Raw genomic sequence first — 22,173 nt, 5'->3', positions numbered from 1 at the left:
GGAGATTTTTACCAAACATTCAAGGAAGAACTAAAACCTATCCTCCTCAGACTATTCCAAAAAATTCAAGAGGAAGGAATACTTCCAAGCTCATTCTATGAAGCCAGAATTACCCTAATACCAACACCAGATAAAGACAACAAAATGAAAGAGAATTACAGGCCAATATCCCTCATGAACGTAGATGCCAAAATTCTAGCAAATCGGATCCAGCATTACATCAGAAAGATCATACACCATGTCCAAGTAGAATTTATCCCAGGGGTGCAAGGCTGGTACAATATCCACAAATCAATAAATGTGATACATCGCATAAACAAATTGAGAGATAAAAATCACATAGTCATATCAATTGATGCAGAAAAAGCATTTGACAAAATCCAACACCCTTTCTTGATAAAAACCCTCAGCAAAATGGGAATACAGGGATCATACCTCAACATAATAAAAGCCTTATATGACAAACCTATAGCCAACATCATACTCACTGGGCAGAAACTAAAAACATTTTACCTAAGGACAGGAAAGAGACAGGGATGACCACTTTCACCACTCCAGTTTAACATAGTACAGGAAGTGCTATCCATAGCAACTAGACAAGAAGAAGAAATAAAAGGTATCCAAATTGGAAAAGAAGACGTAAAACTGTCATTATTCACAGATGACATGATATTGTACATAGAAAACCTTAAAGACTCCATCGAAAATTATTAGACTTAATAAATGAAATCAGCAATGCAGCAGGATACAAAATTAATGCCAAGAAATCTATGCCGTGTATATACACCAATAGTGAACTTATAGAAAGAGAGATTAAAAAAACAATCCCATTTATCATCGCACCAATAAAATTAAGATACCTAGGAATAAACTTAACTAAGGAGGTAAAAGAACTGTCCTTGGAAAACAACAGGACCCTGAAAAAAGAGATAGAAGAAGATATAAACAGATAGAAGAACATACCGTGTTCATAGATTGGTAGAATCAACATTAAAATGTCCATACTACCCAAAGCAATCTATAGATTCAAGTCCCCATTAAAGTACCAATGGAATATTTCACAGACCTAGAACAAACTCTCCAAAAATGCATCTGGAATAAAAAAAAGACCCTGAATAACTGCAGCAATCCTGAGAAAGAAGAACAAAGTATGTGGGATCTCAATACCAGATATCAAGCTGTATTATAAAGCCACTGTGCTCAAAACTGCCTGGTACTGTCACAAGAACAGACATATAGATCAATAGAATACAATAGAAAACCGAGAAATTGACCCAAACCACTATGCTCAATTAATACTTGACAAAGAAGGCAAGAACATACAATAGAGTCAAGACTGTCTCTTCAATAAATGGTGTTGGAAAAAATGGACAGATACATGCAAAAAAAAATGAAACTAGACCACTAACTTACACAATACACAAAAATTTACAAAAATGGATAAAGGACTTAAATGTAAGATTGGAAAGCATAAAAATCTTAGAGGAATTCACAGGCAGCAAAATCTTAGACATATGCCAAAGCAATGTCTTCACTGATACATCTCCTAGGGGAATGGTTGGCAAACTCATTAGTCAACAGAGCAGCAAACTGGCTCGCGAGCCGTGATTTGCCAACCCACTGTCCTAGGGCAATGGAAACTAAAGAGAAAATAAACAAACGACACTACATCAAAATATAAAGCTTCTGTACAGCAAAAGAAATCATCAACAAAACAAGAAAGCCCACTGCATGGGAGAACATATTTACCAATGTTATTACTGATAAAGGTTTAAAAAAAGACAAAAAAAAACTTGTAACTGATATTTTTTAAAAAGAATAGAATATGGTAGAACAAAATATAAAATAGTGTAAATGCTGTATGTCTAATTAGTTAGTGTTTTGTGGCTAGTTTGCTTCAGCTATTTATGTATGTCTATGAATGTGTCATAATTTTTTTTCTTACTCTGCATTATGAGTAAAAATGTTTTGAAGGAACCATATTATATTATTATGTACTATTTTATCTGTTGGAAGTATTACATATTTCTCATTTTCCCCCATTGACAACTCTCACCCCACCCTCGCCCCTACCCCAAGTCTTCACCACCCTATCGTCTGTGTCTATGAGTTATGCATATACGCATATGAGTTCATTGTTTGATTTCTTCCCTCTCCACCCCAACCCTGCCCTGCTTGTATTTTTCTAGGAATATGCAGATTTTGTCACGGTTGTCCAGTGTTTTGGAATTGAGCTGTTGATAGTATTTTATTTTTTTATGCTCCTTTGTATCTCTGTGGAGTAATTTGTTATTTCACCTCTTTATTTGTGTTTTTATTTATTTGGGTCCTCTGCATTTGTTTCTTGGTGAGTCTGGCAAGAGGTTCATCAATCTTGTTTATCATTTCAAATAACCAGCTCTTCTTTTTATTAATCTTTTTTATTTTTTTGTCTCTATGTGATTTATTTCCACTCTGATCTTTATTATATCCTTACTTCTGGTCACTCTGGACTTCTCTTGTTGCTGTCATTCTAATTCTTTAAGTTGTAGAGTTAGATAATTTATTACAAGTTTTTCTTGTTTTGTGAGATAAGCCTGTAGTGCTATGACCTTCCCTCTCAGGATTGCTTTCACTCTGTCCCATAGATTTTGGATTTTTGTGTTTTCATTGTGATTTGTTTCCAGGATGTGTTTTATTTCATTTTTGATATCTTTGGTAACTGATTCATTGTTTAATAGCATGCTATGTACCCTCTATGTGTTTGATAGTTTTTTATTATTTTTATTGCAGCTGATTTCTAATTTTATGCCATTGTGATCTGAGAATATGCTTGATATGATTTCAGTCTTCTTGAATTTGGAGAGACTTTGCCTGTGACCCAATATGTGGTCTGTCTTTGAAACTGTCCCATGTGCACTTGGGAAGAATGTATATGCCATAACTTTGTGGTGAAATGTTGTGAAGGTATAAATTACTTTCATCTGATCTAGTGAGTTATTTAGAATTGCAGTTTCCTTGTTGATTTTTTTCTCTAGAAGATTTATCCAATGATGTCAATGGGGAATCAAAGTCCCTTACTATGATTATATTACTGTTGATCTCGCCCTTGATCTTTTCCAGAAGATTTTATTTATTTGGATGCTCCTGTATTGGGTACATATATGTTTACCACAGTTATAACATCTTGTTGTATCAATCGCTTTAGTATTATGAAGTGGCTTTCATTATCTCTTCTTAAGTATTGCTACTCCAACATTTTTATTGCTGTTTATTTAAAGAAATTTTTATTTTATTTTATTTTATTTTATTTTATTTTATTTTATTTTATTTTATTTTATTTTATTTTATTTTATTTTATTGTTTAAAGTATTCCAAATAGTAGTACATATGTCTCCCTTTTTTCCCCATTGACATTCCCCGGCCTCCCCTACCTCCAGCACATGCCCTTCCCCCCCCCCCCCCCCGCCCCAGTGTCTTGTGTCCACTGGTTATTCCTATATGCATGCACACAAGTCCTTAGGTTGATCTTTTACTGCCACACACACACTCCCCAGCCTTCCCACTATAATTTGACAGTCTGTTCGATGCTTCTCTATTTCTATATCTATCTTTTTGTTCATCAGGTTATAATGTTCATTATTATCCATAAATGAGTGAGATCATGTGGTATTTTTCTTTCACCACCGGGCTTCTTTCACTTAGCATAATGCTCTCTAGTTCCATCCATGCTGCTGTAAATGGTAAGAATTCATTCTTTTTTATAGCAGCGTGGTATTTCATTGTGTAAATGTATCATAGTTTTCTAATCCGCTCATCTGCTGATGGGCATTTAGGCTGTTTCCACATCTTAGCTATTGTGAATTGTGCTGCTATGAACATAGAGGTGCATATATCCTTTCTGATTGGTGTTTCTGTTTTCTTGGGATATATTCCTAGAAGTGGTATTACTGGGTCAAATGGCAGTTCCATTTTTAAATTTTTGAGGAAATGCCATACTGTTTTTCACAATGGCTGCACCAGTCTGCATTCCCAAGGGCAGTGAAGGAGGGTTCCTTTTTCTCCACATACTCTCCAGCACTTGTCATTTGTTGACTTGTTGATGATAGCCATTCTGACAGGTGTGAGGTGGTACCTCATTGTTGTTTTGATTTGCATCTCTCAGATGATTAGTGACTTTGAGCATGTTTTCATGTGTCTCTTGGCTTTCTGAATGGCCTCTTTTGAAAAGTGTCTATTATGTCCTTTGCCCATTTTTTGATTTGGTTGTTTATCTTCCCTTTGTTAAGTTGTATGAGTTCCCTGTCAATGTTGGAGATTACACCCTTATCGGAGATAACATTGGCAAATACGTTCTCCCATGCAGTGGGCTTTCTTGTTGTTTTGTTGATGGTTTCTTTTGCTGTGCAGAAGCTTTTTATTTTGATGTAGTCCCATTTGTTTATTTTCTCCTTAGTCTCTCTTGCCCTAGGGTCTGTGTCTGTAAATATATTGCTAAGACATATGTCTGCAATTTTGCTGGCTATGGAGTCTTGTAGGATATTTATGGTTTCCCGTCTTACATTCAAGTTCTTCAGACAATTTGAGTTTGTTTTTGTGTATGGTGTAAGTTGGTGATCTAGTTTCATTTTTTTCCATGTATCTGACCAAATGTCTCAGCAACATTTATTAAAGAGGCTGTTTTGACTCCATTGTATGCTCTTGCCTCCTTTGTCAAATATTGCGTATAATGACTTGGGTCAATTTCTGGGTCCTCTATTCTGTTTCATTGGTCTATATGTCTATTCTTGTGCCAGTACCAGGCAGTTTTGAGAACTGTGGCTTGGTAATATAGTTTGATGTCTGGTATTGTGATCCCTCCAACTTTGTTATTCTTTCTCAGGACACCTGTGGCTATTCAGGGTCTTTTTTTTTTTTTATTCCAGATGAATTTTTGGAGAGATTGTTCTAGATCTTTGCAATATGTCATTGGTATTTTAATAGGTATTGTATTGAATCTATAGATTGCTTCAGGTAGTATGGACATTTTAATGATGTTGATTCTACCAATGCATGAACATGGTAAGTTCTTCCATTTGTTTATGTCTTCCACTCTCTCTTTTTTCAATGTCTTGTAGTTTTCCGAGTATAGGTCTTTAACATCCTTGGTTAAGTTTATTCCTAGGTTTCTTAATTTTTTTGGTGCAATGGTAAATGGGATTGTTTTTCTCATCTCTTTCTGTGAGTTCATTATTGGTGTATAAAAAGGCCATAGATTTCTGGGTGTTAATTTTGTATCCTGCTACATTGTCAAATTCATTTGTTAGATTTAGTAGTTTTTTGATGGAGTCTTTAGGGTTTTCTATGTATAGTATTATGTCATCTGGAAATATGGACAGTTTTACTTCTTCTTTTCCAATTTGGATGCCTTTTTTCCTTCTTCTTGTCTGGTCTCTATGGCTAGTACTTCTAGTACTATGTCGAACAAGAGTGGTGAAATTGGGCATCCTTGTCCAGTTCCTGTTCTTATGGGAAATGAGTTTAGTTTTTGGACATTGAGTATGATGTTGGCTGTAGGTTTGTCATGTAAGACTTTTATTATGTTGAGGTATGATCCTTCTATTCCCACTTTGGTGAGAGTTTTTAATCACAAAAGGGTGTTGGATTTTGTCAAATCCTTTTTCTGCATCGATTGATAATGATTATGTGATTTTTTTCTCTCAATTTGTTTATATATCACATTTATTGATTTGTGGATATTGTGCCAGCCTTGCATCCCTGTAATAAATCACACTTGGTCATGGTGTATGATCTTTCTAGTATATTGCTGAATCCAATTTGTGAGAATTTTGTTGAGTATTTTAGCATCTATGTTCATCAAGGATATAGGCCTGTATTTTGTTTTTTTGTGTTTTATTTTGTTTTTGTGTTGTCTTTTTTTTCCCCCTGCCTCACAGTTGATACTACTTTATTTTTTTAATTTAATAAATCTTTATTGTTCAGATTATTACAGTTGTTCCTCTTTTTCCCCCCCATAGCTCCCCTCTACCCGGTTCCCACCCCACCCTCTGCCCTTACCCTCCCCCCACTGTCCTCATCCATAGGTGTACAATTTTTGTCCAGTCTCTTCCCACAACCCTCTCACCCCTTTCCCCCTGAGAATTGTCAGTCCACTCCCTTTCTATGCCCCTGATTCTATTATATTCACCAGTTTATTCTGTTCACCAGATTTTTAATTCATCTGATTTTTAATTCACTTGTTGATAGGTAAGTATTTCTTGTTCATAATTTTTATCTTTACCTTTTTCTTCTTCTTCCTCTTCTTAAAGAATACCTTTCAGCATTTCATATAATACTGGTTTGGTGGTGATGAACTCCTTTAGCTTTTTTTTTTTTTTATCTGTGAAGCTCTTTATCTGACCTTCAATTATGAATGATAGCTCTGCTGGGTATAGTAATCTTGGTTGTAGGTTCTTGCTATTCATCACTTTAAATATTTCTTGCCACTCCCTTCTGGCCTGCATAGTTTCTGTTGAGAAATCAGCTGACAATCGTATGGGTGCTCCCTTGTAGGTAACTAACTGTTTTTCTCTTGCTGCTTTTAATATTCTCTCTTTGTCTTTTGCTCTTGGCATTTTAATTATGATGTGTCTTGGTGTGGTCCTCTTTGGATTCCTTTTGTTTGGGGTTCTGTGTGCTTCCTGGACTTGTAAGTCTATTTCTTTCACCAGGTCTGGAAAGTTTTCAGTCATTATTTCTTCAAATAGGTTTTCAGTATCTTGCTCTCTCTATTCTTCTGGCACCCCCATAATTCTGATGTTGGTACACTTGAAGTTGTGCCAGAGGCTTCCTACACTATCTTCAAATTTTTGGATTCTTTTTTCTTTTTGCTTTTTCAGTTGAGTATTTTTTGCTTCTTTGTATTTCAAATCTTTGACTTGATTCTTGCAGTCCTCTAGTCTGCTGTTAGGTCTCTGTATAATATTTTTTATTTCAGTCAGTGTTTGTTTAATTTCTAGTTGGTCCTTTTTCATATCCTCGAGGGTTTCACTAAATTTATCGGCCTTCTCTAGGAAATTCTTGAAAGACCTTATAACCGTGGTTTTGAACTCTATATCCAGACATTTGCTTTCCTCCATTTCTTTCATTTGTGATCTGTTTCTTTGTCTCCGCATTTTTGCTGCTTCCCTGAGTTGGTAGAGTAGCTTTGTGTGCTAGGTTTCCTATATGGCCCAGTGGCTCAGCCTCCCCAGTTACCTGAGGTGGACACTCTTGGTGCACCCCTTTGTGGACTGTGTGCACAGCCTTGTTGTAGTTAAGTCTTGATTGTTGTTGGTATCACTGGGAGGAATTGACCTCCAGGCCAATTGGCTGTGAGGATCAGCTGTGTCTACACTGGGAAAACTTCAGTGCTGTAGACACTCTTATGAGACAAGACTTGCAAAATTGCAAAAGCCTCTGTGCTCAGCTTGGATGGGGTGGAGTCTCAGGGTGGAGCAGGCAGCCTTGGCGTCCCGTCAGCCCTGCCCTATGAGACCCCTTTGTCTCAGTGTCACTCAGTAATCTCTGCAAGCACCTCTGAGAGAAAGCCGCCCTCAAGTTTTGCCCACTGCCAGACAGTCCAGTTTCTCCCCAAATGAGTCTGAGTTCCCAGATTCTCAACTGGAACTGGAGTTCAGCGCAGTCAGGAGCTTCTGTCTCCCTTCCACTTGAGAAAGCCAGCGGAGCACTCAGCAGTCAGTCCTCTCCCCTCACGCTCGCATGAGCACCTCCAGACCTCTGCCTTTCGCAGCTCCCCTGAGTCTTCGTGTGCTTTTCTCTTTTCCTGACAGTCCAGATTCCCCCTGTATGAGTCTGGGTCCCCAGGGTCTTGCCCGGAACTGGGGTTCAGTGCAGTCAAGAGCTTCCATCTCTCTCCCACTTGAGAAAGCCAGCCAGGCACTCAGCTGCCCGTCCTCACCACGCGCGCGCGTCACCGTACCTCAGCCTTTTGCAGCTCCTCTGAGTCTCCGTGTTCTTTTCTATTTCCTTCTATTTGTAGAATTTCCACTCAGCCAGCTTTCCTGTGGTTCTGGATGATGTCCGTTTTGTCTTTTAGTTGTAGTTTTGAAATTGTTGTGCGAGGCAGCAGTTTAGGTGTTTACCTATGCCACCATCTTGGTTTCTCCTGTGGTGTCTTTATCTGGTTGTGAGATTAGGGCAGGGGTGGGCAAACTTTTTGACTCAAGGGCCACAATGGGTTCTTAAACTGGACCGGAGGGCCAGAACAAAAGCATGGATGGAGTGTTTGTGTAAACTAATATAAATTCAAAGTAAACATCATTACATAAAAGGGTATGGTTTTTTTTTTATTTCAATAGTTTTATTCATTTCAAACATTTTAACAAGAAGAATGTAAACACTAATTATTATAATTTGAAACTTCAAAAAATGGAGGAATCATAGCACGATAACATACCTTATATTGAAGATGGCAAAGGCAAAATAAAATTGCCTAACAAAGGAAAGGTACAAAAGCCTTTCAAATTATACTTAAATATAATAAAATAATTTAAAACTAAAACAAATAGAAAAGAACAAAATGTGTAAACAGTAAATTAAACATTTTCTTCAGTGCAACTTCCAAATTATGCCCGGGACGTAGATGTAGATGGCAATGTAGACTGGGTTGAAAGGTTTTTGGTCTTTAAAACATCAACTTCAGTGGGAACAGTGTTGTTGGTCTCCTTTTTAGCCAATGCTCTGATACTGTGCTCTCCAGGGGCGTGTCTCCCTACATCACCATGATAACGTGTCTACGCATTCCCAGGGTGATGTCGGGGGACGCGTCCACGGGCATTACAAGGAGCCTCTGGAAGATTGAGAGGTTGTTCCTTATACTGAATGGGCGGATATAAATCCGCCCACTCAGAAGAAGGAGCTGCGGCCGTGTTTCCCGACGTTGCCATGTTAACACTGCTGCTGGTGAAGGAGCGGAGCGGAGAGCAAGAGAATCCTCTGCTCTTTTGGCTCCGCGGGTCGGATAGAACAGCCGAATGCGTGCCGTAGTTTGCCCAGGGCTGGATTAGGGTAATGCTGACTTCATAGAAAGAGCTTGGATGTATGCATTCCTCTTGAATTTTGGGGCTAGTCTGAGGAGGATAGGTTTTAGTTCTTCTTTGAATACTTGGTAGAACTCCCCTGTAAATCCATCCGGTCCAGGGCTTTTGTTTGCTGGAAGAGTTTTGATTCCTATTTCAATTTCTTTGGTAGTTATCAGCCTATTCAGGTTTTTTTATTCTTCTTGATTGAGTTTTGGGAGCTTGTATTTTTCTAGGAATATGTCCATTTCATCTAGGTTGTCCATTTTGTTGAAATTGAGTTGATCATAGTATATTTTCGTAATCATTTGTATTTCTGTGGGATCGGTTTTTATTTCACCTCATTCATTTGTTACTTTTTTTATTTGGGTCCTCTCTCTTCACTTCTTGGTGAGCCTGGCTAGAGGTTCTTCAATCTTGTTTATTGTTTCAAAGAACCAGCACTTGGTTTTGTTGATCATTTGTGTTGTTTTTTGGACTCTATTTCATTTATCTCCACTCTGATCTTTATTATTTCCTTCCTTCTGCTTATACTGGGCTATTCTTGTTGCTCTCTAACTCTTTGAGTTTTAAGGTTAGGTAATTTATTTCCATTGTTTCTTGTTTGTTTTTTTTTGTGTGTGTGTGGTTTTTGTTTTTTTGTATTTTGCGGTAGTCTTTTAGAGCTATGAACTTCCCTCTCAAGACTGTTTTCATTGTGTCCCATAGATTTTGGATTGTTGAATTTTCATTGTCGTTTGTTGCCATGATGCTTTTTAGTTCTTCTTTGATTTCTCTGGTAACCCATTCATTGTTTAATAGCATACAATTTAGCGTCTAGGTCAGGGCTGGGCAAACTTTTTGAGTCGAGGGCCACAATGGGTTCTTAAACTGGACCGGAGTGCCGGAACAAAAGCATGGATGGAGTGTTTGTGTGAACTAATATAAATTCAAAGTAAAGGAGAGGAGGGGAGAGCAAGAGAACCCTCTGCTCTTTCGGCTCCGGGGGCTGGATAGAACAGCCGAACGGGCCGGATCTGGCCCGCGGTCCATAGTTTGCCCACGGCTGGCTAGGTGTTTGATTTTTTAATTGTTTTTATTGTTGTTGATTTCTAGTTTTATGCCATTGTGATCTGAGAAGAGGCTTGATATGATTTCTATCTTCTTGAATTTGAAGAGACATTACCTGTGTCCCAATATGTGGTCTATCTTTTAAAATGACCCATGTGCACTTAAGAAGAATGTATATTTTGTCACTTTGGGTTGAAATGTTCTGAAGATGTCAGTTATTTCCATCTGATCTAGTGAGTCATTTAAGATTGATGTTTCTTCTCTCATTTTTTGTTTAGAGGATTTGTCCAGTGGTGATAGTGGGGTATTAAAGTCCCTACTATGACTTTATTCCTGTCAATCTCTCCCTTGATAGCCTCCAGAAGTTTTTTTTATGTATTTGGGTGTTTTTGTATTGGGTCTGTATATGTTTACCAGAGTTATTTCTTCTTGTTGGATTGCTTGCTTTAGTATTATGAAGTGGCCTTTCTTATCTCTTGTTATGTACTTCACTTTGAGATCTAATTTGTCAGATATAGGTATTACTACCCCAGATTTCTTTTCATTTCCATTCCCCTGAAAAACCTTTTTCCATCCCTTCACCATCAGTCTGTGTGAGTCTCTATTTCTGAGGTGTGTTTCCTGTAGACAGCAGATATATGGATCATGTTTTCTTACCCACTCAGCTACCCTATGTGTGCATTTAATCCATTTACATATAAAGTTCTTATTGATAGGTACTTGTTTGTCACCATTTTTATTCTTTATGCCTGTGTTCCTTCTTCGCTTCCTATTTCTTCTTTTTATAGCAGACTTTTTAGCATTTCTTGCATTGCTGGTTTTGTGGTAATAAGATTCCTTAGTCCTTTTTTTGTCTGTGAACCTCCTTATTTCCCCCTCAATTTTGATTAATAGCCTTGCTGGGTACAGTATTCTTGGATTCAGACCCTTTATTTGCATGACTTTTTATATTTCATTCCATTCCCTTCTGGCATGATGAGTTTCTGTTGAGAAATCAGTTGCTAGTGTGATGGAGGATCCTTTGTAGGTAACTGTCTCTCTCTGGCTGCTTTTAATATTCTTACTTTGTTGGTGGTGTTTGCCAATTTAATTATAATGTGCCTTGGTGTTGGTCTTTTGGGGTTCATTTTGTTTGGAACTTTGTGAGCTTCTTGGACTTGTGTGAGTTTTTCTCCCCTATATCATGGAAGTTTTCTGTCATTATTTCTTCAAACAGGTTTTCTATTCCTTGCTAATTTCCGTCTCCTTCTGGCATCCACGTTATGCGAATGTTGTTTCGTTTCATGTTGTCCCAAAGTTCCTTAGGTTCTCCTCCTGTTTTTTAAGTGTTTTTTTTCTAGATGCTGCTCTGCTTGAGTATTTTTTTTCTACCTTGTCTTCTAGCTCACTGATGCAGTCCTCTGCTTCTTCTAATTTACTGTTGATGCTTTCTATCGAGTTCTTTATTGCCATGATGTAATTTTTCATTTCTTCTTGGTTCTTCTTCATTTCCTCTTGGTTCTTATATATTGTAGAATTTGTCTTCCATTCTTTTCAGCGACCTTATGACCATTTCTCTGAATTCTTTCTCTGACATATTGCTTGCCTCCATTTTGTTTACTTCCTTTTCTTGTGATGCCTCCTTTTCTTTCATTTGCGGGATTTTTCTTTGTCTCCCCATTATATCTCTTCTCCGGGTAAGGGTTATGTAGTTCTCTCTCTCCTGCATTGATTTAAAGGCACAAAATACAACACTACCAGGCACAATGCACAAGGCACTGAATGCAAATGTATTCAAGATACTAATAACTCCAAATAAAGTTGACCACCAGAGAAAAGAGAATTAGGGGATAAGGAAAAAATGGAGTGCAAAAATGATATTGACAAAAGGAAAAAAAGTAAGAGAGAAAAGAAAGAGAATAAAAAAGAAGGGTGATAACTATTTATTTGGGGATAAAACTCCCATAGAACAACCACTAATACCCCAAAATGCAAACAACAAACAACCAGAGATGAATGCAATCTATAAACAACAACTAATAACAAGTGAGGATAGGAAAAACAGAAGCAACAAACAAACAAACAAAAAAAGAGAAACAATCTCACAAACAAGCACACAAAAACACAATAATCATGCAAACTACAATAGGACACAGAGAAAGCGAGGCAAAAGTAAACAAAATAAAACAAAAAACCTAGAACAAAACAATAAGACAATAACAACAACAACAAAGAACAAACAAACAAAGAGTGCAGAAAGAAAAAAAAAATTGGATAGTGAAGAAAGAGAAGAGAGAGGTGTGTATGGACTTAGAGCAGGGGATCGGAAATTAGATATATAAGTAGGGTGAATTTTTAACAGGGGGTAAAAAAGAAGGAATAGAGGAAATATAAAGAAGGAATAGGGTAAGAGAAACAGGACAACAAAAGGGGGGAAATGAGGAAGAGAGTGTTGGCATAAAGGTAAACTTGAGATAGAGTAAAATGATGCTAAAGGAAACATGAAAATAGAATGTAGAACACTAATCCCAAAATAAAATAAAATAAAATAAAGAGAAAATAAAATGACACTTAAAAAAAAGGTAAAATAGTAGTAGTAATAATACTGATTAAAAATAAAAATATAATAATTAAAAAGGTAAAATCAAGTGAGAAAAAAGAAAAAAAATTAGTTTCTTAAGTAAAAGATTAAAAAATAAAAATGTGCAGTAGTGAAGGTCATTCACTTCCTCTACTGTTCTGTTTGACATGCCTGTTTCCTGTCCAGTAGTCAGGACAGTATTGAAGTTCCCTGCATTCCACTGCTCCTCTGTGTTGTAAGCCACAGTCCTGATTTTCCAGCAGGCCGTATTTCTTTGTTTCTTAGACTCCTTTATTTGTGTTTACACAAGAGTCAATTTGTGATTCAACCCCTGGGTGGCAGTGTTTCTGGATTGACCTCTGGGGCTATAAGTCCTCTCTAGCCAGTATTTAGATTTTGTTTTCCCTGTCACACTTAATACTGGTTTGGGAGAATGGACTGCCCCAGAGCTGGTTCTCTGATTGTTACTCCCCGCTCTGATCCCCAGGTTCCACAAAAACAACTTTTCCCTGCAGCTGTGAGAGTGTCCTCATTTGGGTGATCCTATGTACTGGGCTTAGTAATCAAAAGCAAGGATTTAAAGAGAGAAAAAAAGAGCCAGAGTAAGCGTGCGAACTTGCAACTTTTACCCTCCGGCACTGCACACAACTCTGTGAATGTCTCCGTGCGTGTTTTTTTTTTTTTGTTCTTTTTACCCCTGGTACTAAGTAGCTGGCACACTGGTAAAATGTTAGGCTGCTTTTTTGCACCCAGTCCAGCTATGGGTTGATTTTTAGAGTTCCCTTCTGCTAGCAGCCCTGCGGATCCCCTTCCACATTCGCAGATCACACTAGCCCCAATGGCCATGGATTTTGTGGGGCGCAGACTTCCCCTGAATCTCTAGATCTCATTGTGAGTGTTTCTCTCTCCAATCTGGATTGCAGACCTCACCTTTCTCTGGGCAAAATCTGACCTTTCTGAGAGAAGGTGCAGAGCTCATCCGAGTCCGTGTATTCATGCTGCTTGAGATCCGGTGTTCCTGGATTCGCAGCTATCCCCTGGGTGTTGTGGTTGTTGTGTCCTGAGATGTATAGGCTACCAATAACAGCCACTTTCCCCTTCAAGATGGTGAGGTCTCAGTGGCAGATCTGGTTGCTCCGGGAGAGATTTCAGCAGCAGTGGATGCTGCCTGGTCAGGGGAGCCCAGTCTGGCAATCCCCAACAGTCCTTTGGAGTATATCTGTACCTCACCCACAAATATACACTCACCATACGTCCACATACTCTCCTTTTGTTCTCTCAGTCACACACTATCTTGCAGTCTGCCTTCCTGTCAGCAGCCATCTTCTCTATACTCCTAAAGAAATTTTTTATCCCTTCACTTTTAATCTGTGTGAGTCCTTTGTTCAGAAGTGTTTCTCTAATAGGCAGCATGTCATATGTGGGTCATGTTTTCTTACCCAATTGGCTATCCTATGTCTTTTGATTGGAACATTTAATCCATTTATGTTTAAAGTTATTATTGATAGGTACTTGTTTGTTGCCATTTTTATTCTTGATGCCTGTGTTCCTTCCTCCCTTTCTATTTCTTCTTTTTACAACAGTACCTTTAGCATTTCTTGCATTGCTGGCTTGGTGGTAATAAACTCCATTAGCCTTTTTTTTGTCTGTGAAGCTCCTAATTTCACCTTCAGTTTTTAATGATAGCCTTGCTGGATAGAGTATTCTTGGATTCAGTCCCTTGCTTTGCATCACTTTGTATACTTCATTCCATTCCCTTCTAGCCTAATGTGTTTCTGTTGAGAAATCAGTTGAAAGTATAATGGGGGATCCCTTGTAGGTAACTTTCTGTCTCTCTCTTGCAGCCTTTAAGATTCTTTTTTTGTCTTTTATGTTTGCCAATTTAATTATCATATGTCTTTGTGTGGGTCTTTTTGGGTTCACCTTGATTGGGACTCTGTGTGCTTCTTGGACTTGTGTGACTTTTTTCTTCCCCAAGTCTAGGAAGTTTTCTTTTATTATTTCTTCAGATAGGTTTTCTATTCCCTGCTCAGCTTCCCCTCCATCTGGCACCCCTGTTATGCAGATGTTGTTTTGTTTTATGTTGTCCCAAAGCTCCCTTAGACTTTCCTCCTGCTTTTTAATTTATTTCCAGTTCCTCCTCTGCTTTGGTGTTTTTTCTACTTTTTCTTTTAACTCACTCATTTGATCCTCAGCTTCTTCGTCTTCTGTTGAAAGCTTCATTGTGTTCTTTGTTACAGCTATGTTATTATTCATTTCTTCTTGATTGTTACTCATGTTGGTATATTTCTCACTCAGCTCCTTATAGTTTTCATTGAGTTGTGTGTAATTCTCAGTAAGATGATTGGGCATCCTTACAACCATAACTCTGAATTATTTCTCTGACAAATTACTTGCCTCTATTTCATTTCATTCCTTTTCTGGCAATTCCACCTTTTCTTTCCTATGGGGATTGTTTCTTTGTCTCCCCACTTTTGCTGTCCTGTTGTACTTATTTCTGCATCTTATATCAAACTGCTATGAGACCCAGATTTTTGGGAGTTGGTCCAATGTAGTAGGTGTTTTGTGGGACCCAGTGGCACAGTCTCTCAGATCTCCTGAGCTGGGTATTCTAGGAAAGCCCCCTACTTGAGTTATTTGGGTTCTCCTGATGTAGTTGGGTCTTGAATGTTATTGTCCCATTTGTGGATGGAGTCTCCTCACATGTTGCCTGACTATGTGGCTCACCCCCAACCTCGTTTTGCAGGCTGTTGTGGATGTGCTTGGGGTCCCAGCTTCCATAGCAAGGTTTGCCTGAGGTCTCACTAGCATGCAACTTACTGCAGGGTACTGTAGCCCGCTGCCAGAGTGGCTTACTACTCTGGGACTCACTGCAGGGTCCTGGAGCTCATCGCCAAGATGATGCAACTCATTGTGGTGTCCAGAAGCCCATGGCAGGGTGGCATGTGACTCTGTGACTCATTGTGGGGTATCCCAGAGCCCGCAGCTGAGGTAATGTGAATTTGGTCGGGGTGCTGTGCACTCTGTAAATCACTGTGTGGTCCCAGAGCCTCCGTTTGGGGGTCGGTGATCCCAGACTCTGCAGCTGAGGTAGTGCAACTCTGGCTGAGGTAGCGTGCACTCTGCAAATTACTACACAGGCCAGAGTGGTGTTCAAGGCCAGTCTGGGTGAGTTTGTGTTCCTAGCTTTGTCTGCTCTCCCCTTCAAGATGGAGTGGTTTCTGTGCCAGAGCCTCGCTGCCTGGACAGTGCCCGTGGTGGTACCAGGGGCTATCTGTCCAGTAGTGCCTTATCTGCCAGCCCTAAAGACTTCTATGAGATCTAATTGTCCCTCATTCACACCCACACACACCCACCATGCACATCTGCACACTCTCCTCTCACTCCCTTGCTCACTCACACTCTCTCCATCACTCCTGTCCTGCTGGCTGCCATGTTTTCTCTCTGTTTCCTTAATTTTTTTATGTGCCTTGGAGTTTTGTGTTGATTTTGAATTTGAAGTAGTGCTCATTGCCTCCAGTCTTTACTTGTTGCCTTCAATTGAGAGACACTTTACTTTGATCCTGCTTATTTCTGGGGCTTTCACCAATCTATATAAATACTAGAGACCCGGTGCACCAAATTCATGCATGGGGGTGTCCCTCAGATCAGCCTGCACCCTCTCCAATCAGGGACCCCTTGAGGGATGTCCAACTGCCCATTTAGGGATTGGGCCTAAATGGGCAGTCAGACATCATTCTCACAATCCAGGATTGCTGGCTACCAACCTCTTGCCTGCCTGCCTGCCTGATTGCCCCTAACCACTTCTGCCTGCCAGCCTGATCACCCCCTAACCATCCTCTGCCAGCCTGGTCAACGCCTAACTGCTCCCCTGCTGGCTCAATTGCCCCTAACTGCCCTCCCCTGCCAGCCTGGTTTCCCCTAACTGCCCTCCCCTGCTGGCCCGGTCACCCCTAATTGCCCTTTCTTGCCAGCCTGGTCACCCCTAACTGCCCTCCCCTGCCTCCCTGGTCACCCCCAACTGCCCTCCCCTGCAGGCCTGATTGCCCCCAACTGCCCTCCCTTGCATGCCTTGTCCCTCCCAACTGCCCTCCCCTGCTGGCTTGATTGCCCACAACTGCTCTCCCCTGTCAGCCATCTGTGGTGTCCATCTTGTGTCCATATGGGGGTGGCCATCTTTGACCACATGGGTGTGGCTATATTGTGTGTTGGAGTTACAGTCAATTTACATATTACCCCTTTATTATATAGGATACTTGTCTCATGTGTCTTTCTCTCTTATCACAGAATTCCTAAGCTTGTATGTCTTTTCTTGATCTCAAAATTTATCTGGCTTCTGGAAATCTCTTATTTCCCTGATAGTGACACTTCAGCTCAAGTTTGTGGTTTCTCCCTTGACCACAGACCATAGCCTATTTTCAGTGCATGCTTCCTGTTTACTGGAGCTTGCTCTTGTCCCTGTATTTGTGAGCATGTGTTAGGAGCTGGCTCTAGTGTGAGAAGAGCTGTCAGTTTAACACTTGGAGCATTGAGAGTGCCCACATTTTAGGTGGGTTGGACTGTCCAGTGAAGATTCCCAGTGGCTCTTGTGTAAGAACTTCCTGCTAGAGCCATTTTCTGCGTATAATTGAAAATTTTAAGCCGTTTGTACTTAATGTAATTACTACATCAAATCACTTACTTCTGCCATTTTACAATTTTTTTCTCCATGTCTTATACCTTTATTTTGTTTCTTAAATTCTTCTTTATAGACTTACTTTGTAATTGATTTTTCCTAATGTCCCTAGCACTGTGCCTTGTCAGAAGGTGTTATGGAAAATTTCTGTGCCTATAAATGCTTTGGAATAAAGCCCTCTAGGAAGCTACCCTTCCCTGGTTATGCTCCAATTTTGATAAGTTTTGCACTGTTCTTTGAGGGATTTGCCAGACATGGTGAGGCCTACAACCACAATATTTTTAGAACAAGGTTCAGATTGTTCCCTCTGGCACTAGCAACATATCTTTATTACAACAAAGCAGATGATTCTTACCAAAGTCTTTCCCTCATTGTTGTAAGTTCTACTGGGTTCTAACCTATTCAAAAGTTAGTTCTGATCACTTTTGCAACCTCATTAGTTGATTTTATGGGGGGACATAACCCCAGAGTTGGTGACTCTGCTATTTGCACTGTCCCTTTTTATCATTGTTTTTTCATAGTTCTTTATAATATGGGTATTAATTTGTTATGCTTATTGTAACTATTTTTCTAGTTTGTTGTTTTATAACCAGAACCAATGTTCCACTGCCTGCTGCCATGAAAACCAAACTCCTGAGACATATGCTGGTGAAAAAGGGAAGAGCTTTATTTTAATGTTGGCATCTTGAAAAGATGGGGACTCTTGTGCAAAGCCCATCTTAGCATTTCAGTGCAGGCAGGGGTTTTATAGGGAGAGAGAGGGAAAGCCGAACAAAGAGATCAGAATGAGGGGCTATGGACATGCAGACAGTGTCCTTGCTGGTCCTGATATGGATTGTTAATGTCAGCATACTAGAACTGGTCAGTATTAGCCAAATTTCTGAAGTTGAGCTATCTGTGTTAACCAAAGTCATGGTAAAGGCCATTTCTTCACTCTCTCTCTTTTTTTCTAACTTAATAATTTTTAATGTTCACATTATTGCAGGTGTCCCCCTTTTTCCCACCCTTTGCCTAACTCCACCTACTCCCACCTCCCCCTACCTTGGCCCTTACCAAATTATTGTCCATGTCCATGGTGTATCCATATATGTCTGTTAGTACATTTTTTCTAATTCAGTTTCATGATTAGTCAGAGTATTATAAAGTCTTTATTCCCTGTTAGTTTTTGTTTTGATTTTTGTTTATGGAGTGTTCTTTATTATATTTATGCTCTTTATGTGAGCATATAAGTTATGTTACTAACTTATAATGTAAAATTGGAAACTCCAGAGGCCTAATAAATTTTCAGAAGATCAAAAGAACCCAGTAATGTTTTCCTTTGCCTTTCTGCAGCCCAGTGTGTCAGAAATCAAAACTGGTTACCTTTCCATCATCATGGATCCTGAAGAGATGCCCCTTGACCAACAGTGTGACAGGCTTCCTTATGATGACACTAAATGGGAGTTCCCTAGGGACCGGTTACAATTAGGTAAGAAAAAAATCTCTGTTATGTCACCCTTCCACATTTCATTCACCATAGAGCTACAAAATCACTGAGTATAAAGCCCAAGAAAAAGCAATGGCTTGAAATCCAGGATTCACTTAAATCTAAATAAAGTAAGATGTGTTTCAAAGATGGCAATGTGAAGAACAAATAAAAAATTAGGGGAGCAGAATGACATTGCACACATAGCATGCAACTGGGATATTTTAGATGTCCAAACTGGGAGACCTTAGCCAAGGCAAATCACCTAACTTTTCTGAGCCCCTTTCTTCCATTATAAAAGAAAAATATTAATAATTATAGGTGTATAATTTATATTCTGTTGCTACTCTGAGCATGTAGTAAAGTAACATTTAGGAATGTGTTTTACAAATTTTGAACACCTCAAAAATTGAAGGTATTGGTTTTAATGGAGTCTTTTTAAAAGAAATTGACTTGGGATCCAGAGTCCTTTCAATAAGAAAATATGATGAATCCCCACAGAATGGTACCAAATATTCCAGTAACTAATATGCTTCCTAATGAGGTAGATGAACAGGAGTCTTGACTAAAACCTTATTAATAGGTTTGTGTTAACAACTTCACCTAAAGAACTTGTTTGTGTATATTGACTATCATAAATCTGTTCCAACCCACATGATCCTTACTGTCAATGGCTGGCATGGGGTGGCCCTTTATTCACTTATTCCACACATATTTATTGGTTACCTACCATATATTAAGCATCATTCCAGGTGATGTGGAGATAGCCATGAACAAAACAGACTTCACAGAGCTCATATTCTATGGTGAGAAATAATAAATAATCCAGCATAATATTATCTAGTCATAGTGTTACAAAGGGTAATAAGGCAAGTTCAAGTAATGTAGAGTAACAACATTGCTTTTTTCACATGGGGTGGTCTAGAAAGGCCTCCCAGATAATGCTGACTCGGCAATTATGTTGCCCTCGTAAAAGCAACCAACTTTTCAATTTTCTCTGGGGTCTTTCAGTGGCTATTACTCATTTTCATTTCTTGCTTCCTCAGGCAAAATTCTTGGTCATGGTGCCTATGGTAAAGTGGTAGAGGCTTGTGCCTTTGGCATTGACAGAACTTCAACTTGCAAAACAGTGGCAGTGAAAATGCTGAAAGGTAATATTTATATTCCTTTGGAGGCCATTGGAAGACATTTGTAAGGATACTTGTGGTGAGGTGGAAAACTGGACTGTAAAAGATACAGAATTAAAGTAGTGGAGGGAGGTAATTACAACTAACTTTCACCTTCATTTGACCAATATTTGTCATGGAAAACTCAGCTGTGGACATGAGCCAATCATCATGGAACTTTGTGTGTCAGCCAATTTGTTCCTCTTTTGGGTTCAACCACATAAATACAGAAGTAAAGACCCAAGGTTTTTAGTTGTTGGTAAGGCCAATATGAGTTAGCAATGGTATCTGGCCACCAGAATTCCTACATGGTCTTTCACTGCATCAGTAGAAGTAAATGATATAGAAATGTAAATGATGTTTCAATAAATTTCCAACTGGATTCTGCATTGGTTGGGCTACATAAGCTTGTAGTGTAGTTCCTATCTTGAATAGAAAAATTTGTGTATTTTTAAACACCCTAATATGATCCAATCCATGTCCTGACTCCACACAGAAAAATGCTTAAATCAAACTTGGCCAGTTCACCAATTACCTCTTCCAGGATAGTAATGCAGAAATAATTTATCACAAAAGAAGTAGCTATCGAAAAATATCCTTTTCAAAATTTAAAAGTAGAAAAGTGGTTAAAGCTGTTAGTACATAAATCTCAACATCTAGGCAGGCTAGTGCACATGAAGATATTATTATTCCATTTATAATATTGTTTTGAAAGCACAAAAACTAATCATTGTGTTATGGATATTTCTGCCAGGATTCTTTAGCATTAAACAGGATCTCCTATACTCATGCAGTCTCTCCCAGGAGAAACAATTCTTTTGTGCATTACTGTGTTTGTTTCAAGCAGATTGTGCAACTTCCAGTGAGTTTAAGGCTTTGATGTCAGAATTGAAGATCCTCATTCACATTGGTCACCACCTCAATGTGGTTAACTTGCTAGGTGCCTGCACCAAACCTGGAGGTAAGGAGTCTTCCATACCTGGCCAGAACATCCCTCTAAGGGTCAGAGCACTCAAACACAAGCTGTGACCTGATTTAGACAGGCCTCAATGTACTGTATGTGAGATGTGAGGTCTTCTAACTTAGAGGACTCCTTGCAATGCATGGGATATCCAGAATCCATGTTCTTTGACCCCTGTTCCTAGAAATACTGTACAATATAAAGGGATTGAATATATCTCTAAAATTCTTGCCAACTTGGACATCCAATGGAATCTTTGATACATTAGTTGAAGAGAAAACATTTGAGTGCTAAGGAGGTATGCAAACATTCAGGGAAGGGGATTCCATAGACCATCTTTTGATATCTATCTTAGCTTTCACCTTCTTAGGTTAGCACCATAGCCTGAGAAGGAGTTTCTCCCACTTAGTCAATAAGAAGATCTACAACCCCTGTCTTTTTACAGATTTGAAGTCATCCTCTCAACTACACCAAAAGCCATTTAGTTGTTCCTCTATTACTGTGCTACTGAAAAGTTGTCTTTTTCATCTAATTTTATTTTAAACATTTTATGAGCCCTTCTAATTTTGTCTGAGGCACTAAGCAAGGGGTTTGGAGAGTGTAGTCGGGCCATGGTGCTGCGCAACTACATATAACATATGATAGTGTGGAGGATAGAAACAGGAGCCCCAGTTACTAAATGGATGAACTATCCAGCTAGTTGGGTACTCCTTTGCCTTCATCACTGGACTGTTAGCTGCATGTGGTCAGATGCTCGTCATACTCATTTCTATGTCATTCGCATTAGCCAGCCTACAGAACGCCACGGTAAAGTCCATTGTGGTTTATTGGCCTTACTTCCCCCCTTCTGCCAAATCTTCCCTCAGCCAACTCTCAGCCAGCCAGCTGTTTCTGGGATAAATCACTATTGTATTCAGCACAAGTATTCAGTCAACTGGTTTATACCTAGAGAAATCCTGTGTGAGTCAACAGGTTACCAGGACAAGGCCAGCCCAAGAATTGGCTACCCTTTATATTTCTGGAAAGATGACTATGGTCATTACTTTTGGTAGGTCCTTTGATGGTCATTGTAGAATTCTGCAAATATGGAAATCTGGCCAACTTTCTGAGAGGGAAGAGAGGAGATTTTATTGCTTCCAAGGTAGGTTTCCCCAACTGAACTGTACAATCTATTGTTATTTTTAATACTATCTGAAATTTTCTAATTATAAAAAGAGAGAGAAGAGTGGAAAAGCAAAGGCAAAAATACTACTGGTCA

General features: G+C 39.1%; 1 protein-coding gene across 1 annotated transcript in view; it reads left to right on the top strand.

Annotated features, from left to right (window-relative positions):
* The window catches only part of LOC308239277 (vascular endothelial growth factor receptor kdr-like), a gene marked incomplete at both ends in the record, with an annotated part of 686,009 nt that overhangs the window by 353,267 nt on the left and 310,569 nt on the right, over positions 1-22,173 (top strand). Inside the window, 4 exons of the mRNA XM_080652065.1 lie at positions 18,656-18,791; positions 19,835-19,939; positions 20,802-20,915; positions 21,968-22,056. Of these exons, the coding sequence (XP_080508191.1) occupies positions 18,656-18,791; positions 19,835-19,939; positions 20,802-20,915; positions 21,968-22,056 (444 nt within the window). The remainder of the gene's footprint in view (positions 1-18,655; positions 18,792-19,834; positions 19,940-20,801; positions 20,916-21,967; positions 22,057-22,173) is intronic.

Source organism: Plecotus auritus, assembly GCF_963455305.1.
Source record: "Plecotus auritus genome assembly, chromosome: X".
Classification (NCBI taxonomy): Eukaryota; Metazoa; Chordata; class Mammalia; order Chiroptera; family Vespertilionidae; genus Plecotus; species Plecotus auritus.
Note: the sequence above shows the minus strand (reverse complement) of the source record. Positions and strands in the feature narration are given on the sequence as shown.